The sequence below is a fragment of the Lithobates pipiens genome, unplaced genomic scaffold (assembly GCF_037356315.1).
Source record: "Lithobates pipiens isolate NorthernLeopardFrog02 unplaced genomic scaffold, aLitPip1_a1.2 Scaffold_13, whole genome shotgun sequence".
Classification (NCBI taxonomy): Eukaryota; Metazoa; Chordata; class Amphibia; order Anura; family Ranidae; genus Lithobates; species Lithobates pipiens.
In genome coordinates this window covers 229,352,014-229,379,267 of record NW_027507718.1, presented here as the reverse complement: position 1 = coordinate 229,379,267, position 27,254 = coordinate 229,352,014, and the positions used below count along the sequence as shown (strand labels likewise).

Genomic DNA, 27,254 nt, shown 5'->3' with positions numbered 1-27,254 from the left:
TAATTAGCTCTCAAATAGACCAAACCCCCAAATCATTCCTGACAAGATGAAATACAAAAATGTCAGGTGGCCAGTCCAGACATGCAAAGCGATGCACCTCTGGCACGACCCTACTCCACATCATCCCAGGCATCCCCAACCAAAACACATCATGATATACACCCCACTACTATCCCTCCCTCTCCTTCAACAGCTAATCCACCAACAATTGCGGGTGAATTTATGTACATAGTCTCTTGGATTCCCATCTATCAATCCGATTTACGGCCGCCTCCTCCAACCCACACCAGGCGACCTCCGTGGGCCCCCCGATGCGGAAGGAGTGCAAGGTGTATTGTGTGATCCAAACCCACTGTCCTAAGACTTTTCCAGAAAACTGTCACACACTCAAATTTAGATAAAGGAGACCCATCCCCATGTAACAAGAACGACCCCTCCCTGACTGGGCGAACTGCCAAGAACTCCTTTAGTGCCCCCACCGGGAAAATCGGGGGGAACCTGGCAGTGGAAACAGCTGCACACGCACTCCCTTACCCTCCTGTCCATCTTTGACCTGTACAGCAATAACAGAATCCTGTCGTCACTACAAATAACATCATAAACCCACCCGCAACCCTCTTGGAGGTGCTGACCAATTCCTCAATACGAAATGCACCAAAAACTCTAAAGAAAACACTGTCTTAAATAGGGAGACCTCATAACTTGATGTACACAAAGGCCCCAGTTGACCAAAAATGGCCTGCAAATTTGAAAAGGATATGGGCCGCCTAATATCCGATACCCCTTAACTGCCCGCCATGCCCCGTAGTTTGAAGAAAAAGGCCAGGCCAGCCAGTGTCTGCTCAATGGAAGACACTGACCCACCTCACTCCATGTTCCTGGAAACGAAATGAAGAACCAGCAGTCTCACCTCCAGACTGTCCTGCTCCATCCTGGTTTGCCGAACCATTCCTGCCATACCTTGGCATAGGCCGCCCACATGGACTCACTCTCCGACCATCTGATCCATCTAGCAGCGACTCCAAGGCAATCTTCCATAGCCATCCGGGACAAGGAATGCCTTCCTTCTCTGCCACCGGAGCCAGCTCTCTGAACCTGTCCCACTGAAACTGAGATAAGGAGTCAGCCAAAGTATTGACGATGCCCGGAAGGTGAACGGCATATAGAAAAATGTTCAACTGCAAACAACGTAGCACCATGTGGCACAGCAGCCGTATTGCTGCTTGTGGTGATGCTGAGATGCGGTTAATGACTTGTACAACTCCCATGTTCTCACAGTTCAGCCATATCTTCAAGTTCTGACAAGACTCACCGCATATCTCCATGGCCAGCACCACTGGAAAAAGTTTCTGGAGCACCAGGTTACGATAAAAAAACTTGCGTCCAACCAGGAGCGTGGTCAAGATTCTGCGCTCCAGTGCCCCTCATAGAAGGCCCCATACCCAGTAGACCCAACCGCTTCCATAAACAGCTCCAAGTCAAAGTTACTCACCCGCCTGGACATCCAGACCAATTGGCTGTTATAAGATTCCAAAAACACGTGCCACACCTTCCTCTTGATGTTCCTTATTGAGACAGATAAAATAGGTCAGGGCCCTAACCCCTGCTATAGCTGCCGACAGCCATCAGCAAAAAACCCTACTTATAGGAATAATACGACATGCAAAATTAAACGTACCCATCAATGATTGTAGCTTCGGCAGCTGAACCTTGCGCTGTCCCGAAATCCCCTGAATCTCCATCTTGAGCGCCACCAATTTATCCTTCGACAGGTGGCACTCCATGATATCGGAGTCTAGAACTATGCCCAAGAAACGGATCACGGTAGTCGGGCCTTCCATCTTTTCCGCAGCCAACAGAATCTACCCGCAATGTGCTGCAACATGGACATGAGAATCACACACACATTACAGGAAGGTGGTCCCACGCAGAGGAAATCATCCAAATAATGGATGAGGGAATCCAGACCTGACTTGACTTGTCTCTAACTAATCATTCCATAAAAGGGCTGAACGTCTCAAACATGGCGCAGGAAATGGAGCAGCCCATGGGTATGCATCAATCCACAAAAAATTCCTCTTGCCAGCAGCAAACTGTCTGGATGTACTGGAAGCAAGCGGAATACATATTAAATGTCGGATTTTGCCATAAGCGTCTCCTATCCATATTGACGAACCCACCCAACAGCTGCGTCAAAAGATGTATCTGACACTGTACAAGCTTTGGGATCTATAGAATCGTTGACTGAATCTCCCTTGGGGAAAGATAGGTAGTGAATAGGCGAAAATTGTGCAGTTCCTTCTTAAGCACCACCCCCAGAGGCAAAACAGCTAAATCCTGCAAAGGCTTAGCCGAGAACGGCACACTCATGCAACCCAGTGCCCCTTCCTTTGCCAACTTCTCTGAAACCACCCCCAGATACTGCAGTGCAGACCACAAATTCCGTGCCATAGGTGGGACGGCAGTCTCCTAGAACGTTTGCCATGATGGCAAACACCTGCGTTACAGTACACTCTGTAGGGTCAGGTGGGACACCCGTTACCTGGGAGGTGGTGGGGCCCCCCAGTTCGACCCCGCCCCCCGCCATCCGCACTAGCCCCACCAACTGATTGGACCCAAGGTGACACCTGCATGGGCTGGTAAATCGTTGCACCAAATCCTGCAGACCCCCCCAACAAGTCTTGCAGCTGCATCTCTGTCCCCAGTGTTGGCAGGCGGAGTGCCGGCCACCTATGGGCCACTCACTGCAGCCACAGAGGACTTACCGGGCTGACCAGGAATGCCCCCAACAGCAGCCGCTCAGGCATCCATTGGTGTCATGTGACTCTGCTACTCCTCCGAGCATGACAGCTCGCCTTCCGACCATACTTCAAGAACCTGCTGATCTGGCATCTGCAGCATCCCAGACGAGAAGGGCCTGGATGCCGTGGATCCTTGCTGTTGTTGGCCGCGCCCACTAGCACTGGATCCAACCACCTCTGTGCCGCTGCGCATGGCCCCTCAAGTTGGGCCCTGGCCAGCCATTCCCGATTGTCTGCCGCCTCTCTGCCCCCTGTCCCTCTCATCAGTGAAGCCACCGGCCGTGTCTGGTAGTGGCCCGGCGTCCATGGTTGCGCTTCGCCCTCTCCCAGACTCCCCCCGCACAGGCACCACTGAGGGGGAGGATTCCACTGATGCCTGACCGGTGCAACATGCGGGTGGGGGAGAGGCACGATGGTGGCGGCCTGTAGCCCCGCCCACCCAGCTTGGCCGATAGTGAGGATTCCGGTGAGCGATTAGCCGGGGGCCTGACAGGTCCCGTGGGGGGCTCCTGATGTGACGCGAAGCTCTAGGAGAGAGTCCCGGTGAAAGACGCTCCCAAGGCCTAGACCTCTGAGCCTGTGGAGACACCTGACCCCCCGATGCTTGGTCCTGAAGCAGGGAGGACACCTAACTTTGAAGCCACTCCTTTCCCCTGGTCACAGCAGCCACCCTCAGCTGGGCCAGGATGAGGTCAATGTCAATGGCCATGGTGAAGAATGTCAGCAGTGTGGAAACTGCTTCCTACTTTCTGCCCCAGCCCCTGCTGCCCGGAATTCCCGCCTCCCTCATAAATAAACAGCACTCCTCCTACTCTGCTCATTTACCATTACCAATTCGTACCATCCTCTTCCTTGCAAACTTCCTTGCTTTTAATCCATTGTTGTCTCCCCTCTACACACTGTCATGCCTGGCCCTGCATTACTTTCTCTTTTTCCTTTTCGCTCCGGGCCTCACTGAGGGGGTCCCTCCAACAGCTTTGATCTTTGCACAGACTATGTGCAGCAGAGTGATGATGTCACTAATACTTTTGCAAGTTAATATCTGGGTTTACAAAGGCATTTGATGCACGCAAAGTAGATTTATATCCTTCATGACTATTAAAGTGATTGTAAAGGCTCCTTTTTTTTGACAGAGTGGCCCCTTACCTCCTCTTCGAGGGTTTTCCGCCGGCACTCTCAACTCCTCCTCTTCAGCAAGCCACTTGCTTTGGTCGCACACGTTGCAGTGCCCTCCTGAGTCGACCTGTGTGAGTCCATAGACACACACATAGATCTCAATGAAAAAATATTATCTTTCTTTTAAAAAGTGAACTTAGCCTAATAGTAATTATGGTCACATTTTTCAATCAGCTATATTGGTAGAATGTTTGTGTGTCTCTGATTGTTGAAGGGAACCTGTGTGGTAAAAAATATGGGCGCTGTCAAAACTGACTTATTTTAAAACTTATTTTGAAAGGTGTGGGTCTGTCTTTCTGATTCCGACTATTGAACTGGAATAGGCACCCTTCTTCCCCTTTGCCACAACACCTCTTTCAACCACATCACAGCACCCCTCTTCCCTTCCCTCACAGCACTCCCCCATCATCTTCGTCACAGCACCCGCCTTCACCTCTGTCACAGCACCCCCTTTCACCTCCGTCACCATCAGAGCACACCCTTTCACTTCTGTCAGAGCACCCCCCCTTACACCCCTTCATGGCAACCTCTTTCACAGCACCCCCCCTTAACCTCTATCAAATCACCCCTCTTCAACTCTGTCACAGCACCCCCTTCACCTCTGTTACAGCACCCCCCTTCACTTACCTCACAGCATTCCCCCTTCATCTCCATCACAGCACCCCCTTCACCTCTATCAAAGCACTCCTCCCTTCACAGGACCCCCTTCACCTCTGTCACAGCACCCCCCTTAATTTTCCTCACAGCACCCCCCACAGCTCCGTCACAGCACCCCCCTTCACCTCTGTCACAACACCCCCCCTCACCTCTATCACAGCACCCCCCTTCACCTCCATCACAGCACTCACCTTTCATCTCTGTCACAACACTCCCCCTTCACCTCCATCACAGCACCCCCCCCCCCACACCTCTATCACAGCACCCACCCTTCACCCCTGTCGCAACACCCCCTCTTCACCTCTGTCACAGAACCCACCCTTCACCTCTGTCACAACCCCCCCCCCTTCACCTCCATCACAGCACCCCCCCTTCACCTCCGTCACAGCATCCCCCCTTCACCTCCTGTCACAGTACCCCCCCTTCACCTCTGTGTTACTAAACAGGGCATTCCCATTATTAGTTATCAACAGCTAAATCTTCTCCTTGCTGCAAAAAGGCAGTATTTTCTCCAGTTATGAAGAAGTGAAAAAAAAACCTGGAAAGTTGCAACTAATAAAAATAGCTGTCTCCTGCATGACAGGAAGTTTTCCATTTCTCTCTGAAATTTCACATGCTTCCCTGTGCCTCAGGACGGTGGTCACATGCCCCTTGTTTACCCTCAGCTCTGTACAGTAGCTGGGTGGTAGGAGAGTCAGTGGTAAAGCAGAATGGATACAGCAGGACGATGCTTGATTGTGATCACAGCTCTGGGGCTGGTGAGCGGATTGTCCCCTGGTCAGAGGCATGAGGTGTCAACCAAGGAGCCGGAAATACAGACATTAACAAAGAATTCCCAATTCCTGAGGTCACTAAAATTACTGCAAGTGTATGGGCACATTAGCTTAAATGAAAGAGGCATTTTTTGCATCCATGTATACAAGGCCCTGGTTAAATGTTATTGCTGACCATGAAAGGCTTGGAGAGGTGGCAGCTGCTCTAGTAAAGTAGTAAGCAATTTTGGCTAGTGCTACAAACTAAATTAGAGGAGTTGAGTGACAATACTTGGGTCTGTGGGACATCAGGACTTGTTTGAAATTTCGGGAGGGTCCCGCAAGATCTGGGACAGTTGGGAGGTATGCCTAACGGTAATATAAAAAAGATAGGCTGATTGAAAAATTACTTTTGAACTTTGTGAGAGAAAAATTTTAGACTGGCCATGTACTATACCATTTGATTGTACAATCTCCTCTAGGTCTGCTGTCTATCATCTACTATGTAGTGTAGGGGCCTGCCTGATACACAGTATCTCACAACAGTGACTACACCCCTCACATTTTTGTCAATATTTTATTATATCTTTTCATGTGACAACACTGAAGAAATGACACTTTGCTACAATGTACAAAGTACTGAGTGTACAGCTTGTATAACAGTGTAAATTTGCTGTCCCCTCAAAATAACTCAACACACAGCCATTAATGTCTAAACCGCTGGCAAAAAAGTGGAGGAAAAATGTTGTGACAAACCGTCAGCCCTGTCACAGTGGTACCTTCAAGGAGATGTCTTCATTCTTCCAGGGATAAAATGATCGCTAACAGCTCTCTCTCACCAATCTCGTAATTGTACTCCGCAGGTGACAATTTCTTAGAAAAGTAGCCACAAGGATGCATAGCGCTTTCAGAGATAGGAGGTTGAGACAGAAGGGCACCAACTCCAGTCGCAGAAACATCAACCTCAAGGATAAAAGGTAACGTAGGATCAGGATATGCCAACACAGGAGCAGAAACAAAGGCAGCCTTGAGACTCTCAAAGGCCTTAAAGAGGAGATAAACCCTGATGGGTTTACTTCCTCTTTGTCTCCCTGCGAAGGTAAAGCAGAATGTGCTACTATGCATCGCATAGTAGCCCATTATGTGTCACTTACCTGGCACAGGAGCCAGCAATGTCACCGCTGTCCCCTGTAGTCCAGATCATCCATCTTCTTCCGGGTATCACTGTTCCAGCCACTCACAGCACCGGAGCAGCGATGACATCACTCCCGTGCATGTGCATGGGAGCCGCCACTAACGGCATATCGCCGTTAGCAGCGGCATGCTGCTAACCGTGATAGTGCGCCTGCGCGCCTCTGTCTACGGCACATGGGCCGTAGACAGCTGTGACTGTCTTTTAGTAAATATCTCCTAAACTGTGTAGGTTTAGGAGATATTTCTTGGACCTACAGGTAAGCCTTAATCTATGCTTACCTGTAGGTCAAAGTGGTTTGTAAGGGTTTACAACCACTTTAATGGACTCTGGAGACCAACTTTGTGGGTTATCATCAATTCTGGTCATATCAGTCAGGGGCTTGACCAGAGATGAGAAGTTGCGAATAAACTTCGGATAATAGCTGGCAAAGCCAAGAAAACGCTGCAGAGGATGTGGGACCACTGTAGGACTGCTGAAAGTTTCTCTGGGTCCATCAAAAAACCATCAGTGGAAATGGAATAACCCAGGAGTTTAACCTGTTCACAATGGAATTTGCACTTCTGCAATTTACAAAAGAGATTGTTCTCTCTTAGTTTCTGAAGCACATCTGTGATGTGGCTCTCCAAGGACTTGGAAAATATGAGCATATCGTTGAGATAAACCACCACACATAGCTGCAACAAATATCGGCGGCCATCATTAATAAATTAATGGGCATTACAAAAGTCAAAAGGCATTACGAGATACTCATAATGGCCTGTTCTGGCATTAAACGCAATTTTCCACTCACCCCCCTCCTTAATCCTGACGAGATTGTATGCCCCTCTCAAATCAAGCTTCGTGAAAACTGTTGCTCTCTTGAGGCAGTCAAATAACTCCGTTATCAACTGAATCTTGAAACGATTGAGACCCCTATAATCAATACAAGGTCTCAATTCACCATTCTTCTACTTTACAAAGGAGAAACCAGCACCAGCAGGAGATGAGGATTTGCGGATGAAACCTCAAGGCCTTATACTCCAAGACTTGGTTGAAGGTCAATTGCGTAATCATACGACCGGTGGCAAACTACTGGCTTGACCTTGTCAAAATCGCGGTACTCCTCTGGCAGGGAGGAGAGTGAAGAGGTGCACAGGACCTTGGCTACCTTCTGGAAGCATGTCTTACTGCATTGTGGCGACCAGGAGAGAACCTCAGCACAGAAACGATCAAAAGAGGGGTTGTGCCTCTGTAACCAAGGATAACCAATAACCAGTGGAAACTTAGGGGAGGAAATAACTTAGACTTGGATTATCTCAGGGTGAAGAGCCCTTACAGCCATGGACAACGGAACATAGGCAGGCTGTAGAGGTCTCCCATCAAGAGCCTCAATGGCAGCGGAATCAAGTGCTTCGATACAAAGGCAGCATCAACGAATAGGCCAGAATCGATTAGAGACTGTATCTCGATGGACGACTCAACCCAAGAAAGGGTAACCGAAAACCAGGGGCTTATCCTTCTGGATAACTAAGGATGAAACAACGCCACGTAAAGTCTGTCTGTGACAGGACCTCAAGGTTTGGGCGTTCCCTGGATGGGTAGGAAAAGACATCAAAACGTGACCTGCCTGGCCACAATAAAGGCACAATCTCTCCCTCCTCCTAAGGGTTCTCTTATCCGCAGAGAGGCACGTGAAGCCCAAGTGCATAGGTTCATCTTCACTGACTGACTCGGTACCAGAAGGCAAGGGAGGTGAGGGAGGCAAGGGTGGGACTGCAAAGCTCAGAGACAAATGTATGGGAGGCTTCCGCAAGCACTACTTAAAAGAGAGTCTTTCTCTGAGTCAGGAGTCAATGAGGATGGCAAACGTGATCAACTTCTCCAGCTCAGAGGGTATATCCCGGGCTGCTATCTCATCCTTAATGGTATCCAAGAGACCATGAGAAAAAGCAGCCATGGGGGCCTCATTGTGCCAAGCAATCTCTGCTGCCAGAGTACAGAATTCAATGGCGTAATCAGCAACAGTTCTCGTACTTTGTTTGATGGACATGAGGCACTTGGCAGCAGAAGCGGATCGTGCGGGAACATCAAATACCTTTTTAAAAGAAGCCACAAACTCAGAGTAACTCAAAACAACAGGTTTTTGCATCTCCCATAGAGGGCTTGCCCAGGCCAAGCCTCTCAGAAAGCAAAGATATTGTGAAACCTACTTTGCTTCTGGCCATGGGAAATGCCTGGGGCAACATCTCAAAGTATATCTCAACTTAGTTGAGAAACCCTCTGCATTGGACTGGATCGCCCCCAAATCACTGGGGAAGAGGAGCTGAACCAGACATACCTATTATAGAGGTAATACTCGAGGCAGGTGCCTGCACAGAGATTGGAGCAGCAGCAGGGACAGCCTGCAACACAGGTTGTACCAGAGCAGCCACAGTGGGAGATTCCAGGTGAGCTGTGCGACTCAGGAGGGTTTGTAATGCCATGGCAAACTGATCCATGCGGTGATCCTGCTCATCCAATCTGGAAATAATATTACAAACAAGTGGATTGACTGCTTATTCTGAATTTATGGCCTTCACCTACTGTCAGAAACCATGAATCAGACCGAAACAGAAGTACAGTTAAATCACACTTGTTTAATAATAAAAGTAAATAGAACAAACGTAGTCAAAACATAGCCAAAGTTCGGTAACCAGAAACGGATAGTCAGACTAGCCAGAAAGTCAGGAAGCCAGAGATCAGTGTAGTGGAACAGCAAGCAGGATCAGGAGCCTGAAGGAATGTCAGCGAAGCAAGTCTTTAACAGGAACGCAGGAGAGTCTCTGTGATGTTGACCAAGGCGAAGACAGAGATCATCTGGGCTGGACGGCTTAAAGTGGTTGTAAACCCTTACAAACCACTTTGACCTACAGGTAAGCCTAGATTAAGGCTTACCTGTAGGTCCAAGAAATATCTCCTAAACCTATACGGTTTAGGAGATATTTACAAAAAGACAGCCACCACTGTCTATGGCGCATGCGCCGTAGACAGCGGCACGCAGGCGCACTGGGCAGGCCGCAGATCGCGGCGATATGCAGCTCGTGTCGGCTCTCGTGTGCATGCGCGGGAGTGATGTCATTGCGGCTCCGGCGAATCGCAGCGCCGGAGCAGCGAGACCCAGAAGTCACTCAGGGATACATGGCAGCGGCGAACATGAAGACGGAGGACCGCTTCGGGGGCTTCGTTCTCAGGTAAGTTATTCATAATGAGCTAGTATGCTATGCATTCTAGCTCATTATGCCTTTGCCTTGCAGGTTGCATTTACTTCCTCTTTAAGTAGGGAGGATTGACGAGTAGGATAGCATCAACAGGTGAGTCACTTTGGAGAGATAGGAGCTGGCAATTAGCCGACAGCTGAGAGGAAGGAAGAGCCGAGCCCAGCCCTGACAGATGCAGTGTGCGGCGTATGGTCTGAGCACTGACAGGCTGACCCACCCCTTCAACCTCTGCAGCAATGCTGGCAGCACTCATACATCTGTTTACCTCTGGATATCACTCTGAGCACGTGCACTCAACTTCTGGGTCAACCATGGCGAGGCCTGTTCTGAGTGGAACCTGCCCTGTTAAGCCGCTGTTTGGTCTTGGCCACCGTGCTGCAGCTCAGTTTCATGGTCTTGCCAATCTTTTTCTAGCCTAGGCCACCTTATTGTAGTGCAACAATTCTTTTTTTCAGATCTCAGAGAGTTCTTTGTCATGAGGTGCCATGTTTAACTTCCAGTGATCAGTATGAGAGCGATAACACCAAATTTAACACACCTGCTCCCCATTCACACCTGAGACCATGTAACACTAACGAGTCACATGACACCGGGGAGGGAAAATGGCGAATTGGGCCCAATTTGGACATTTTCACTTAGGGTTGTACTCACTTTTGTTGCCAGCGGTTAGGACATTAATGGCTGTGAGTTGAGTCATTTTGAGGGAACCACAAATTTACACTGTTATGCCCTGTATACGCGGTCGGACTTTCCGGCGGAAAATGTGCTATCGGATTGTGTTGTTGGAAATTCCAATCGTGTGTGGGCTACATAGGACTTTTTCTGTCGGAATTTCCAGCGCACAAAGTTTGAGATCTGGATCTAAAATTTTCCGAAAACAAAATACGACCGTTTAACCACTTGACGCCCGCCCTATAGGCAAATGACGGCTGCAAAGTGGTTTCAAAATCCTGACTGGGCGTCATATGACGTCCTCAGGATTTTGAGCTGCTGCGCGCCCCCGGGGGCGCGCATCGCGGCGATCGTTGTTGCTGGGTGTCAGTCTGATCTCGGTAAAGATCACGGCTGATCACAGTGTAAATAGGAAGAGCCGTTGATCGGCCTTTCCTCAATCGCGTCTGTCAGACGCGAGTAGAGGAGAGCCGATCTGCTGCTTCTCTGACAGGGGGGGTCTGTGCTGATCAGCGCAGCCCCCCCCCCCCCCGAGGATGCCCACACTGGACCACCAGGGATGCCACCAGACCACCAGGGATGCCCAGCACCAGGTATGCCACCCTAGACCACCAAGAATGACAGTCAGTGCCCACAATGGATGCCAATCAGTGCCCACAATTGATGCCAATCAGTGCTCACAATGGGCATCAATGATTGGCATGCATTGTTTGGCACTGATTGTCATCCATCAGTACAAAACAATACAATACAATGCCGCCTATCATTGCCCATCTGTGCCACCTATCAGTGCCCATCCATGCCAACTATCAGTGCCCATACATGCCCATCTGTGCTGCCTATCCACGCCCATCTATGATGCCTATCCATGCCCATTCATGCCGCCTATCCATGCCAATCTGTGCCAGCTATCAGTGCCAATTTGTGCCACCTATTAGTGTCCATCCGTGTCGCCCATCAGTGCCACCTATCAGAGCCCATCAGTGCCGCATATCAGTGCCACATATCAGTGCCCATCAATGCCACCTCATCAGTGCCACTTCATTGGTGCCACCTCATCAGTGCCCATCAGTGCCGCCTTATCAGTGCCCGTCAGTGCAGCCCCATCAGTGCCCATCAGTGAAGGAGAAAACTTACTTATTTACCAAATTTTGAAACTGAAACAAAAAAAAACATATTTTTTTTCAAAATTTTTGGTCTTTTTTTTTAAACCGTAGAGGTGTAATAAAAACCGCAGAGGTGTAATAAAAACCGTAGAGGTAATCAAATACCACCAAAAGAAAGCTCTATTTGTGGGGAAAAAAATGATAAAAATTTAATTTGGGTACAGTGTAGCATGACCGCGCAATTGTCATTCAAAGTGCGACAGCGCTGAAAGCTCAAAATTGGTCTGAGCAGGAAGGTGTTTAAGTGCCCGGTATTGAGGTGGTTAAATTCCGATTGCATGTAGACAATTCCGACTCACAAAGTTCCACGCATACTCAGAGTAAATTACAAGATGAAAGCTATTGGCTACTGGCCTCTTTATAATCCCGTTGTACGTGTTGTACGCCACCTCCTTCTGAACGATTGGATTTTCTGACAACTTTGTGCGACCGTGTGTATGCAAGACAAGTTTGGGCCAAAATCCGTCTGAAAAAATCAGACGGATTTTGTCGTAGGAATGCCCGACCATGTGTACACGCTGTACACTCACTACTTTACATTGTAGCAAATTGTCATTTCTTCAGTGTTGTCACATGGAAAGAAAATATTTACAAAAATGTGACTCACTTTTGTGAGATACTGTACATACAGGAAGAGGGTTCCTTTGCACAACAGTCTGGCTTTATTGTTAAAAACACCGCAGACGTGGTATACTATACTCTGTACACATTGAAGGCAAGACTTGCATATGGGAGGCTGACACTTTGTCCATGATGGGAGAGACAACAACCAATAGATTTAAATGATATAATAAAATTTGTGTCAAAAAGGCATTTGCTTTTAAGATTTTGATTGCAGTGAACACTGAAAACAATTATGTGCTATAGTGCTGCAGGTCGTTTAAGACCATAGTAATGCCCCTAATATTGCTATTTTATGTGTTTTATATTTACCCTGCCCTGTGTTTTCCAGGTAATGATGAGAGAAGAGTTTTTTGGCATCCGCTACAAGTTCAATGCACCAGTCAGTAGACACACTGAGAGTGGATACATGTGGCAGCATTCCCAGTGGACTAAATGTTCTTCTCTATGTGCGGGAGGTAAATCAAGTATGCTTATATATTGTGGTGGATAAACAGGATGTGGGGGAGTTGTAGGTGCCTGGAATTGACTTATAGTCTAACCCCTTGGTGCCCAACCTGCCAGCCTTTGGTACATTTATGCAGCTCTTGGGGCCCTTGCAGACACTAAACTGTGTTTACCTATTGCCTTGTTATAGCAGTGATTTCTAGGAGTCTCATGCAGGACCTATTTAGGGGAAAGCCGCCCTGGGCCCCATCATTGTTGTGGGGCCCAAAGCAGCTGCCTCATACTTGCCCAGTTGAAATTCCCTTATCCCTTGAAGTTTTAGTCCCATGCTGTGCCCTGATATCTCAGTGTAAAGTTCTGTTGCTGCTGCCCAGCTCTGCCCTATTGGTATGTACAGATGACTCACCTACAGACTCCTTGTTTTAACCCCTTCCCAACGAGCGTACGCAGATGTGCGTACTCGGCTTCTGGGGGTTATACCGGGATGATGCCCGCACCTGCAGGCATCGTCCCGGTACTGTTTTTTACAGCGGGCGATTGGCTATCCAGCCATAACAACCGAAGCGGCTAAAAGCCGCTCGGCTGTTATGCAGGAGGAGCGGGAGGGGACGTCCCCCCCTCCCGCCACCTCCCGCCGATGTTACCGGTGCTCCCGCTCAATCGGGAGCACCGTTTCACAATCTGATGCCTCCGGCTGCTGGGGAGGAACTGGAATGACGCTGTAATATATATAAGTATATATGTATATAGCGTCATTCCAGCCTCCTAATAGTAAACACGGAAGCGACGTCATGACTGCCAATGGCTCCGGTTTTAAAAAAAATATACAGTATTCAGAATCGCCGTTTTCAGCGATCTGAATACATTGAAGTGTAAAGAGTACCTGTCACCACCTATTACTGTCACAAGGGATGTTTACATTCCTTGTGACAGCAATAAAAGTGATCAAAATTTTATATTTAAAAAAAAAAACAATTTATTCATTTTAAAATAAATAAATGAAATATAAAAATAAAATTAATTTTTTAAAGCGCCCGCCGTCCCCGCGAGCTTGCGAAGCAAAGAAACCGCATACGGAAGTCGCGTCCGCATATGTAAACGGTGTTCAAATCACACATGTGAGGTATTGCCATGATCGTCAGAGCGAGAGCAATAATTCTAGCACTAGACCTCCTCTGTAACGCTAACCTGGTAACCGTAAAAAAAATTTAAAGCGTCGCCTATTGAGATTTTTAGCTACCGTACATTGTCGTCATTCCACGAGTGCGTGCAATTATAAAGTGTGACATGTTTGGTATCTATTCACTCGGCGTAACATTATGTTTCACATTGTGCAAAAAAATTGGGCTAATTTTACTGTTTCGTTTTTTTTAAATTCATGAAAGTGTCCCTTTTCCCAAAAAAGTTGCGTTTAAAACACTGCTGCGCAAATACCATGTGACATAATATATTGCAACAATCGCCGTTTTATTCTCTAGAGTCTCTGCTAAAAATATATATATAATGTTTGGGGGTTCCAAGTAATTTTCTAGCAAAAAATATGGATTTTAACTTGTAAACACCAAATGCCAAAAATAGGCTTAGTCATGAAAGGGTTAATGTTCCAGGGATTTGAAATCCCTGCTCTTCTCCCCCTTATTTCTACAGTTCTTCCGCAGAGGATTAGAGTGACTCTGATTGGTCAGCACTGGCACAGAGTGTCGCTCTAATCTTTCTTCAGAAGTACTGCAGAAAGAAGAAGGAGATGAGCGGGGATTTCAGATTACCGAACTACTACACCAACTGCATGGGAACTGACAGCTCATCAGTCACAGAGGTAAATACAGCGGGACCAGTTAGCTTAAGAGGGTGTATTGTATTAGTTCACTTTTTCATTTTTTTCGGAAAAGGTGAACTACAGTACCCTTTTAAAGAAGGATATATAATGTGCATACCTCCCAACATTTTGAGATGGGAATGAGGGACACCTACTAACGCCTACTAACAGGCGTTTTAAAGCTAAAGCACCTGAAAAATGCCCCAGTGTGAAAGGGATCTCAGTGTGAAAGCACTTGGACTTTTACATTGGGATTGCAGTTGCGACTTCTTTCAAGCCGCTTTACAGCCACTTTTTTTAACACTAAAGCGTCTGAAAAACTCCCCAGTGTGAAAGGGGTCATAATGTTTTTGGGACAGGAAGTGAAGGGACATTTCTCTGACTAGACACAGGAAAAAGGAATAGTTAAAGCGGGAGTCCACCAGGACTCCGCGTTTTTTTTTTTTTTTTAAAAGCCAGCAGCTACAAATACTGCGGCTGCTGACTTTTAAAATAGTGACACTTACCTGTCCAGCGCGCCCGCGATGTCGGCACCCGAAGCCGATCGCTAGGTCGTCTGTTGGGTCCTGCCGCCGCCATCTTGGGTATGGGAATCAGGAAATGGAGCCTTTCGGCTTCATTTCCCGGTTCCCTACTGCGGATGCGCGAGCCGCGTGGCGCAATCCCGACGGTCCCCGCTGCCTCTGGGAACTGTGTGTTTCCCAGCAGGCAGCGGGGCACTTGCGCAAAGGGGCGGGCAGTTGCGGAAAGGGGCGTAATCTACGCCCCTTTCCGCAGACAGCTATCCCGGAAGTGGGTGCAGTTACCTGGATTATTCAGGTAACTGCACCCCCCTCCCCCCTGAAAGGTGCCAATTGTGGTGCCGGAGGGGGGGGGGGGGATTCCGATGAGCGGAGGTCCATTTTAGGGTGGACCTCCGCTTTAAGGTCTTAACCATTTAACGCTCCAAGCCAAAAAATGTTTTGTCAGAATTTGTTTTGTCAGAATTTGTTTTGTCAAATTTGTCAGAATTTGTCAGTTCATATTTCTAATTTTCTTGTCCTATAGGAGTACAAATGCAATACGTTGTCTGCAAGAAGATAGCAGATGGATCTTCTGCCTCTGAAGACATGTGTGATGCACAGCAGAAAATGCAAGAGAAGCAACGTCCATGTAACACCGAGCCTTGCCCCTCTGAGTGAGTATAGCGACTGTTTATATCACACTCATAGGACAGTGATCTCCAAACCGTGGCCCTTTGCTTGTCCTTATCCAGCCCATCGGGGATGCTGATCCTCCCACTGATTAGAGACACTGAGGGTGATTTACTAAAACCGAAGAGAGTAAAATCTGGAGCAGTTGTGCAGAGAAACCAATCAGCTTCCAGGTTTTATTGCCAAAGCTTAAAGCGGAGGTCCACCCTAAAGTGGACCTTCCGCTCATCGGAACCCTCCCCCCCTCCGGTGCCACAATCGGCACCTTTCAGGGGGGAGGGGGGTGCAGTTACCTGGATAATCCAGGTAACTGCACCCACTTCCGGGACAGCTCTCTGCGGAAAGGGGCGTAACTTACGCCCCTTTCCGCAAGTGCCCGCCCCTTCCCGCAAGTGCCCCGCTGCCTGCTGGGAAACACACAGCTCCCAGAGGCAGCGGGGAGCGTCCTTATTGCGCAGCGCAATTCGCGCATGCGCAGTAGGGAACCGGGAAATGAAGCCGAAAGGCTCCATTTCCTGATTCCCATACCCAAGATGGCGGCGGCAGGACCCGACAGACGACCTAGCGATCGGCTTCGGGTGCCGACATCGCGGGCGCGCTGGACAGGTAAGTGTCACTATTTTAAAAGTCAGCAGCTGCAGTATTTGTAGCTGCTGGCTTTAAAAAAAAAAAAAAAAAACGCGGAGTCCCGGTGGACTCCCGCTTTAATTAACCACTTAAGCCCCGGACCAATTAGCCTAAGGACCAGGGGTCTTTTTACAATTTCGCACTGCACTGCTTTAACTGGTAATTGCGCGGTCATGCAATGTTGTATCCAAACGAAATTTGCGTCCTTTTCTTCCCACAAATAGAGCTTTATTTTGATGGTATTTGATTGCCTCTGCGATTTTTATTTTTTACGATATAAAAGGAAAAAGGCTGAAAATTTTGAAAAAAAAAGATATTTCTACTTTTTATTATAAGAAAAATCGAATAAACTAAATTTTAGTCATACATTTAGGGCAAAATGTATTCAGCCACATGTCTTTAGTAAAAAAAATGTCAATAAGCGTATATTTATTGGTTTGCGCAAAAGTTATAGCGTCTACAAACTAGAGTACATTTTCTGGAATTTACGCAGCTTTTAATTTATGACTGCCCATCTCATTTCTTGAGGTGCTAAAATGGCAGGGCAGTACAAACCCCCCCCCCCCCCCAATGACCCCATTTTGGTAAGTAGACACCCCAAGGAAATTTCTGAGGGGCATGTTGAGCCCATTGAATATTATTTTTTTTTGTCCCAAGTGATTAAATAATGACACAAAAAAAAAAGTTTACAAAAAGTTGTCACTAAATGATATATTGCTCACACATGCCATAATTATATGTGGAATTGCACCCCAAAATATATTCTGCTGCTTCTCCTGAGTACGGGGATACCACATATGTTGGCATTTTTCGGGAGCCTAGCCGCGTACGGCACCCCGAAAACCAATCACTGCCTTCAGGATTTCTAAGGGTGCAAATTTCTGATTTCACTCCTCACTACCTATCACAGTTTCGAAGGCCCGCATGTGGGATACCACATGTGGGGGACTTTTTGGGAGCCTAGCCACGTACGGGACCCCGAAAACCAAGCACTGCCTTCAGGATTTAAATATAAAACGCTACCAAAAAAAACTGTTAGCGATCGCAGGGATCAGGCCTGACTCTGCGAACGCTGCAGTTATGTGTTTAGTGTTTTGTAAGTGACAGTGATCAGTGACAGGAGTAAGCAGTACCGGCACTAACCTAGCGCTGCCTGGGGCGACACAGACCCTGACCCTAAAACCTAATTGATATTACCCGCCAGGGTGATCAACCTTTATTGGGTAATAAATGGTGGGTGCCCTGATGCTATAAAAAGCAAACTAACTAACCAGAGTCACCCATAACACTTATACGGTGATCACTGGTGAAAGGGTTAACTAGGGGCAATCAGGGGGTTAAAATGTTTATTAGGTAGTATATGGGGGTCCCTGACGCTATATAAAAACCTAACGGTGAACCTAAATAACTAACTGGCTATCCAGCATCACCGGTGACACTTATACGGTGATCGCTGGTGAAAGGATTAACTCTAGGGGCAATCAGGGGGTTAAAACCTTTATTGGGTAGAATATGGGGGTAACTAATGCTATAAAAACTTGGCGGTGAACCTAAAAAAATAACTAGCTACCTAGCGTCACCAGTGACACTAATGCAGCAATCAGAAAAATGATCGCTTAGTGACACTGGCAAAAGGGGGTGAAAGGGTTAACTCTAGGGGCAATCAGGGGGTTAAACCTTTATGGGGGGTAGGGGGCTACCCTGGACCTAACACTAACTGCCCTGACACTTTTTACTGTCACAACTGACACTAAATGCAGTGATCAGTAAATAAATGATCACTGCAATCAGTGACACTGTGACTGGGGGGGGGGGGGTGATTTGTGTGCCTATGTGTACCTACATGTCAGTGTAGTGTTGGTGCACACTTACTATGTCCTCTCCTCGCAGTCCGGTCAAAAAGACCGCCCCGAGGAGAGTGACATCACTTCCTCCCTGCCTGTGTTTACACTACACAGGCAGGGGAAGCTTCTCATTCGCCAGGAGCGATCGAGAGGGGATGGCCAGAAACCAACGGCCATCCCCTCATCCCGGATTGCTCCTGAAGCGAAACAGACTGCTGCAGCCAGCGGGAAGGGGTCCGATCGGACCCCCCACCCTCTGGAAGGCAAGCACGTACGGGTACGTGCTTGTGCCCGTACATGCCATTCTGCCGACGTACTGTATATCTCCATGCGGCGGACCTTAAGTGGTTAAACAAACTTAGGGTAGAAGATGATTGGCTCCCATGTACAGCTGCACCAGATTCTCCAGTTTTAGTAAATCTTCCCCACTATTCCTCCCACTGACGTCAAAAATTGGGGTACTAATCCTATCACTAGTACCAGAAATGGGGCACTATTCCTCTTTGTTGATGTATTCATTTTGGCTCTGAAAATTGTCTTATTGTACAATGGTAGCCATGCTGTTTGCAGCTAATAACTTACAATCCGCCAAATAACCCCACTGCCAGACTTCATACATCACTTCCACAGACAATGAACAATCTTTTGCAAGCTTTGTTTTTATTGTTTTTATTGGGGGGTACAACTTAGATAGGGATTAGGAATATGGGATGCCCATAGGATAAGTTATTACCATCATATTAAAGGATTTTTGTACATTCTGAATACATTTAGAGCCAGAGATATAATGCGCATATTTAGGTATGACTCCTGCATCTCCTGCATCTCCATGCAGACTGTTGTTCCTCCTGCAGCCCAACGTCCACAGACTATTCCATCTAAGAGTTCCCCGCCGTCCGACTGTGTGGTGGCTGAGACATCACTAATAACCATGTAAAAGCAATGTTCTTAGATCTCTTTCACCTCCTGCGCATAATTTGTTTCCTCCTGTACACTTGGTTCCTCCTGCACAAACTTAGTTACTGTATTGAAATATGACACATCCTCTTCTATTAGTAGGGGCCCACTCTGAATAAGCCTCCCTACTGTGGCTCTGGTTGCTCACTGCTACTAGGCCAGAGGCCTGCAGAACTTCTCCCAGAGGCCCAGTGGTTTAAAAGCATATCTTCTAGAAAATATGGACTACTGTTCCCAGCCAGTCCAACTTGCAAATCATGTGCTCGCAGGCAGCATGGACTTGACACAGATCCCCACAGTCTCTTTTCTGATCCAGGACTCCCCATCATCCACTGTGTGTGTTGATGAACACTCCACTAGTGACCGTGTACTAGCAGAGTTCCCTTCACAGACTCCAGCCCTTGGCACTTCAGCCCTTGGCACCTCCAGCCCCACTGTGGTAGTAACACTCACCACCGAACTTCCAACAGCCCTGAGTACTTGATGAGGAACTTTGACTGGACCATGGGTACCACCAGTTTCACCTGCTCTTCTGCTCCAGGAGTTCCCTGCCATCTGACCGTGTGGTGGCAGAGACAATGCCAATGACCGTGTAGAGGCAATGTTCACTCACAGCTCTCCCCAGGCCTCTGCTGAGATCGGCGCACCCCCCCCCCCCCAGATGGGGATGGCCTCCTGCGACTGACTAACATGCCATTCCTCACTTCACCCTCTGACCCCTGTGGAGAATCACATCAGCTTATATATGAGGCCCCTGCCAGTTTTGATGGGGATTGGTCAGGGCTCACACACAAGCTGTCTACCACTCCTGTTCTAGGCCCAGCCCCTTTTCCAGCACCTTCTCTCTGAAAACAGGGAAGGCGCCTCAGAGCTAGAGCACAGGTGGTAACGTCCACAGCTACTCTGACCACTCCCAGCCCCCAGATCAAAACAGACAGGCCTAGCGCATAGCATAAGCCTGCCTAAATTTACCTGTGCTGGCTAATCTAGTAAAATAAATCTTACTAGCACCTACCTATTGGTAGAGGGTGCTAAATGTATTTTTATGCTTTGCTGAAGAACGAATAAAATTGTATAACTGACAAAAAAAAGAATGCTAGATCCTGCATTGTATCATGTTTATGCCTATGGAGGACATGTAAACCAGCTGTGTTCTGCACTGAGCAGGACTGAGCTGTCACATTGCTAATTCAGTCCTACAGATTACAGTGGAATTGTTTTCCCTGAGTAATCAGTGGCGTTCTGTCAGTGTAACAGTTGCCCACTTTGTACCAGTAGCATAAAAAGAGCATTTGTAATGGATGTTGCACTGACTGATTATATGGAGAGAGCCACCACCTCCCCGTATATTACATTCCAGTTCATTTAAGGATGCATTGGCAGCCCATTTAAAATGAGATGGGCGTGAGTGCATTAGCACATTGCCATAGTTGCCAACTGTCCCGAATTTCCCGGGACATTCCCTGGATTAGGACATTTGTCCCAAATTAATTTTGTCCCGGAAAATGTCCCAGGAAATTCGGTTTGTCCCGGGAAATTCAAATTTCCCGTTTTTTTCGCCGCCAGCCGCTAGAGGTCCGCAGCCGGCGGAGACAATGTCTCCGCCGGCCGCCATTTTAAAGAAGACCAGAAGCTGGTCTTCAATGGAGCTCATGCTGCGGAAATGTCAATGTCAATGTCAGCGCGGCAACGACGGCTTGGAGGAAAGGAGATCATATGTCCTGTCGGGGCCAGTCCGTGCAGCCAGTGAGTATGTCGGGGCCAGTCCGTGCAGGATGTGGGGGCCAGTCTGTGTATGTGGGGGCCAGTCTGTGGATGTGGGGGCCAGTCTATGGATGTGGGGGCCAGTCTGTGGATGTCGGGGCCAGTCCGGTGGAGCGCTCGTGTGACGGTCGGGACCCCCGTGAGTCCAGTCGCAGGTCCCGTGGACTTGATCGCCGCAGGCATACCCACGATCGTCTCACGGGGTGGCTGAACGAGGAAATGCCGTTGTAAACAGCATTTCCCCGTTCTGCCTAGCAACTAGTGACGCTGACCTCTGCTCCATGTGATTGGAGCAGAGATCAGTGTTCACTAAATTAAAGCCCAACCCCCAACAGTTAGTAGCACACCCCTAGGAACACTTAACCCTTACACTGCCACCCACTGGTTAACCCCTTCACTGCCAGCGTCATTTACACAGGCATTACTGCATTTGTATAGCAATGATTTCTGTATAAATGACAATGGTCCCAAAAATGTGTCAAAAATTTCCGTTGTGTCCGCCATAATGTCGCAATCACAATAAAAATCGCTGATCGCCGCCATTACTAGTAAAAAAAAAATATTAATAAAAATACCATAAAACTATCCCCTATTTTGTAAACGCTATAACTTTTGCGCAAACCGATCGATAATCGCTTATTGCGATTTTTTTACCAAAAATATGTAGAAGAATACGTATCGGCCTGAACTGAGGGGAAAAAATGTGTTTTTATATATTTTTGGGGGGTATTTATTATAACAAAAAGTAAAAAATAATGCGTTTTTTTTTTCAAAATTGTCGCTCTATTTTTGTTTATAGAGTAAAAAATAAAAACCGCAGGGGTGATCAAATACCACCAAAAGCTCTATTTGTGGGAAAAAAAGGACGTCAATTTTGTTTGGGAGCCACATCGCACGACGTGCAATTGTCAGTTAAAGCGACGCAGTGCCGAATCGCAAAAAGTGGTCTGGTCTTTGACCAGCAAAATGGTCCAGGTCTGAAGTGGTTAAGCATTGACCTGCTCTGGAGAGAGTTATATTTCACATGCACTGCATTACATGATGAGGTTATCAATGACATGAACCTACAGCACAGTCAATGTAAGCACTTGTTCAGACATGCAGCAGCCCTTGCCATCCCCCTGACAAGTGATCTACAGCGGTCCTGTTTTCAGGGGCTGACGGGCAGTAAACCTACAGCTCAACAACCTGCTTTTACCTTCCCTGGCCACCTTTGCAGTATACAGAACACCTACCTCATCTGTATACCATGGGGGAGGTGAGCATTTTGTGTGCCATTTCCAAAATATAAGGCATTCTGTGAATGACCAAGGGAAAATGTGGGTGAATAAACGACACTGAAACTTCCAGGTATGAGAGATGCAACTCTACCCGGCATAAATTAAACTGTTCATTTTAAAGAAAGTACAGCAATCCTACAAGTGGTATATATCCTATCAAAAGTAACTTTTTTTACACATCATGTTTAGAAAATTTTTTACCTGGAGTTCTGCTTTAAGGAAGATCACTGTGTGGTTTACATGTAAGAATTGAGTAAGATGTGTTCACTGTTTGTGATGAAAATTACTGGCAGCAAAATATAAAATAGCTGTGTGATAGGCAGTGACGGCCCGTCCATATTGGGCGCAGGGGCAAAGCTCCCTTAATCCATGGGACCGGGCCCTAAGCTACATGCAGGGCGCCGAACGCATGGATTTCAATGGGTTTTTTTTTGGAAGCACACTATTGGAGCCTGAGGCTCTACTTGGCTTCAAAAAAGGGTGGGCTTGGGGCACAGAGCACTGGGCCCTGAGCCCACCCAGTTGTGTGACAATAGCAAATCAATATTTGCTATTTTCTTTCTGATTCAACTCCCAGCCAATCAGGAAGCGTATCCTGAGACCCGATTGGCTGAGAGGAGAAGTGACCATATTGGCCGCCGAGGAAGAGATGCAGGGGAAGCCGCTGAAGAGGAGGAGGAGACTGAGGAAGGATCCAAAGCTGCCCACGACTTAGATGGGGTAAGTCCGGGCTGGTGGGTGGATGAGTGAGCGACAGGGGGGAGGGATTCAACCGACCCCGGAGGTGGCGGGTGGCTTGTTTGCCAACCTCCCCAAAATGGAGCACCAGCCGCCACTGGTGATTGGTGGGATTTAATGATGTGGATGATGACTGTTCTTTTGAATGTAATTATAGCTGAAAATAAGGCATATATTAATGCATAAATATGTGTGTTCCTCAACCTATCCTCTACATGTATGCATTTTCATTTTATTAATCCTTCCTTTTTATACTCTATATATACTGTATGTGTGTATTATGTTCATTATATATGTCTAGTCAATCAATATGATTTCTTCATTAGGTGGGCAATAGGTCCTTGGTCTGAGTGCAGCCGGAGCTGTAACTCTGGTGTTCGTACCCGCAGTGTGATCTGCCAGCGCCGGGTATCAGCAGGAGAAGAGAGATCTCTAGATGATAGCAACTGCACACCACCTCGTCCCACAATGCTAGAGCCCTGCAACACCAACTTATGTCCACCAGAGTGGGTGGCACTGGACTGGTCTGAGGTAATAGAAGGATTTAGTGTGAACTTCACAAACCCTGACTTGCTAATGTTTTAATGCACAGGCAGTTTCGCATTTCACAGTTCATTTTATATTAGAGCTACTGGCCATCCCAGGACAAGGTCACCTAGAGCCCAGGGCCTCCAGGAAGTGGGGACGAGTACCTGTCAAAAACAGGTACCGCCCCAACCCCCCACCCCCCGAAAGGTGCCAAATGTGGCAGCAGAGGGTAGTAGGAAGTAAGAAGCGAATAAACGGAGCTTCCCCTTTTGGGTGGAGCTCCACTTTAAACTTTTCTAGATGTTCCCTAAAAGACAGCAAGTCTTCAGTTCAGTTGTGTATAGTAATGTTCAGTTTCTGAATAATGGCACTTCCTTTCTTACAAACATAAAACAGCTTGAAAATATTTTGTTTTTCCTTGTTTTTTTCAGTGCAGTCCAAGCTGCGGCCCAGGATACAGACACAGAGTTGTGCTTTGCAAGTCTGGTGATGGTGAAAATACTTTACCCCCTTCTCAATGTCCAGCTAAGGACAAGCCTGCATCTAGTGTTAGATGTACCCTACAGAGATGCCCCCCACCACGCTGGGTGACCGGCGATTGGTCTGAGGTAAAGATCTGTAGCAGAATTGCATTAAACGAAAACTTAAGATGCCGAGGACGATTGATCGTATTATGCCTTTTTTTCATTTTTAGTGCTCAGCACAGTGTGGACATGGGCAGCAGAGACGCTCTGTGCAGTGTTTGAGTCACAGAGGACAACCATCAGTAGAATGTATAGAGACTCTGCGCCCCCCTGCCATGCAGCAGTGTGAAAATAAATGTGAGGCAGGACCTTCTGACAGCCCTGATGGTAAGAATATCGAAAGCTGTCTGAAACAAACAAGTGATTCTCTTTTCGTAATTTTGTTCTTCTTCTTCTTATGACTGTTATATTGCACCATTTTATTCCATTTATGTATAAAAAAAATACTTTCAGTAACTATTTCCCCTTTTTCTGTGCCTCAGGCTTTCATCCCTCCCACAGCATGACACTTTCGTCCCCTGCCTCCCTTACAGAAATTCAGACCCTCCTTCACAAACGCAGAGACCATTTTCTCCGGTACTTCCTGCCTCTAACATTTTTTCCTGTCTTTTTCTACAGAATGTAAGGATGTCAACAAAGTGGCATACTGCCCCCTGGTGCTCAAGTTTAAATTCTGCAGCAGACCCTACTTCAGGCAGATGTGTTGCCGCACTTGTCAAGGCCATTGATTCTAATCAGCAGCATTCTATAATCTCATTTTTATTTTATTTTTTTAGATTTTTTTTTTCCTTTTTTGTTTTCTGTACTGAACGCTATATTTTTTTTTCATTTTCTCTTTTCCATTCTGGCAGTTTAACAATTGCTATGGTTTCTGAACTATTAATGTTATTTAACCTTTAAATGTGCCCTTCTCCTGCTATAATATTCTCTCTCTTCACCTCTCCAGAGCTGTTTTATCAAACGTCTTTTTTTGTTCACTGCTTACTTCCTCTTTTTCTTCCTGTTTGCATCACCCACCATCCTTTCAGACGTCTTTGAAGTTCTCTTCCCTTTATCCATACTTAACCAACTTTATTTTTATTTTTTTATCAACGGACTTTTGTGATAAAGAATTATTATTTAGCCATACATAAACATCACCGTTAACACCTCACTATCTACAAGACTTCCGTGCTGTCCAGAACAGGAGCTGCATACTTACATACTCGAAACAATTATGCCGTTATGAAACTTCCATGATTGACTGTTGACTGGCATCTATATACTTGTGTACACAGTCTAAAAGGAAAAGTCTACTAGCAAAACATTCTATGAAAGACCTGGCATTGAAGAGTATATATGGACTATTAAAAAAAAAAAAAGATTTATTATTAGATCTGAGAGCTATGTAAACAAAATGTTTGGAAATCTGTACTTGCTCTAGCATGGATGGAGCTAAAAAGGTTTTGGCCTTGAAACCAAAATTCAGCAACAGGAAAGGCCATGGGAGAGGATGAGCAGGTGCCAAATTAGCCCTGTAGTCCCAATGAGGTAACATTAACAGTGCATACTTTGTTAAAGGCATAATCTGCTGTTCATCTGGGTTATGTAAGGCGTACAAAGTACAGTATATTGCCAGTATATCGCTTGTATATCGCCTGCCTTTACATGCACATGAACTTTAATGGCATCCCACTCTTAGTCCGTAGGGTTCAATATTGAGTTGGCCCCCTCTTTGCAGCTATAACAGCTTCAACTCTTCTGGTAAGGCTGTCCACAAGATTTAGGAGTGTGTCTATGGGAATGTTTGACCATTCTTCCAGAAGCGCATTCGTAAGGTGAGGCACTAATGTTGGACGAGAATGCCTGGCTCACAGGTGTTCTAGCAGGTTGAGGTCATGACTCTGTCCAGGCCAGTTAAGTTCCTCCACCCCAAACTTCCTCATCAATGTCTTTATGAACCTTGCTTTGTGCACTGGTCCAAATCATTTGGTGGTGCGGGGATTATGGTGTGGGTTTGTTTTAGGGGTTGGGCTTGGCCCCTTAGTTCCAGTGAAGGGAATTCTTAAGGCGTCAGCATACCAAGACATTTTGGACAATTTCATGCTCCCAACTTTGTGTGGACAGTTTGGGGATGGCCCTTTACTGTTCCAACATAAATGCACACCAGTGCACAAAGCAAGGTTCATAAAGACATGGATGAGCGAGTTTGGGGTGGAGGAACTTGACTGACTTTTACAGAGTCCTGACCTCAACCTGATAGAACACCTATGGAATGAATTAGAGCAGAGACTGCGAGTCAGGCTTTCTTGTCCAACATCAGTGCCTGACCTCACAAATGCGCTTCTGGAAGAATGGGCAAACATTCCCATAGAGACACTCCTAAACCTTTTGGACAGCCTTCCCAGAAGAGTTGAAGCTGTTATAGTGGCAACGGGTGGGCCAACTTAATCTTGAACCCTATGGACTAAGATTGGGGTGCCATTAAAGTTCATGTGAGTGTAAAGGCAGGCGTCCCAACACTTTTGACAATATAGTGTATGTGTATACTGTTTGTAGTAAGCAGGCAGAAACTTCAGAGACATATGCACAATCTACCTTTAAATTAGGCAGTCCAAGGGAGTTATCTCTGACAAATAATATGACCTACAGAAAGGGTGCTAATTTTAATGCTTCAGAGGAATGAAACGTGAGACTGTAAGCCTGTTGCTCCCTACCCAAAACTTTACCATCCCATGTCAGGGCTGTTGTTACAGATCACACCATCATTTGTACTCACTGCAGTATTGGTGCTATTTGAATAGATTTCCATGAGACAGGCTTGTGGCAAGGAACCTCCTTATTGCATTATGGCTTAGAGCTGCTATGGCTTTAGTTAAGCAATAGTCTAACCAAAGTGTATATTTTTATTTTTAGGTGAATGCCAGGGAGTTGAAATACAAATTGACTCCTTTTATGCATTAGGAACTCCAGTGGTGTAGTTGCTGTTGACAATTCCCCTTGTCTTGGATAACTACTCATCCAGGAGATGTGCCAGTCCTCCTGCTTATTCTGTATAGTAATAAAAAAAAAAATGCAAGCATGAGGAATGGGACCCATTTGCAAATACTACTGGAGTCTCTAAATGGTAAATCTGGCAGTTGATTCAACCAAATATGGGGCGGACAGACATTATCTAGAAGCTTTCAAGGAGTTACAATGGTTTAAAACATGGATCCTCAACCTGTGGCCCCCCATCTGTTGCGGAGCTATGAGTCCCATGAGGCATTGCAAGGCTGACA

The 27,254-nt window shown here is 46.9% G+C and overlaps 1 protein-coding gene across 3 annotated transcripts in view; it reads left to right on the top strand.

Moving 5' to 3' along the window:
• The window catches only part of ADAMTS10 (ADAM metallopeptidase with thrombospondin type 1 motif 10), a 233,228-nt gene extending 207,512 nt beyond the window's left edge, over positions 1-25,716 (top strand). For all 3 annotated transcript variants that reach the window (XM_077476314.1, XM_077476315.1, XM_077476313.1), the window contains 6 exons: positions 12,608-12,734; positions 15,587-15,716; positions 23,269-23,473; positions 23,902-24,078; positions 24,165-24,321; positions 24,613-25,716. In XM_077476314.1, the coding sequence (XP_077332440.1) occupies positions 12,608-12,734; positions 15,587-15,716; positions 23,269-23,473; positions 23,902-24,078; positions 24,165-24,321; positions 24,613-24,722 (906 nt within the window). In that variant the 3' untranslated portion in view covers positions 24,723-25,716. The remainder of the gene's footprint in view (positions 1-12,607; positions 12,735-15,586; positions 15,717-23,268; positions 23,474-23,901; positions 24,079-24,164; positions 24,322-24,612) is intronic.
• Positions 25,717-27,254: the final 1,538 nt, after the last annotated feature.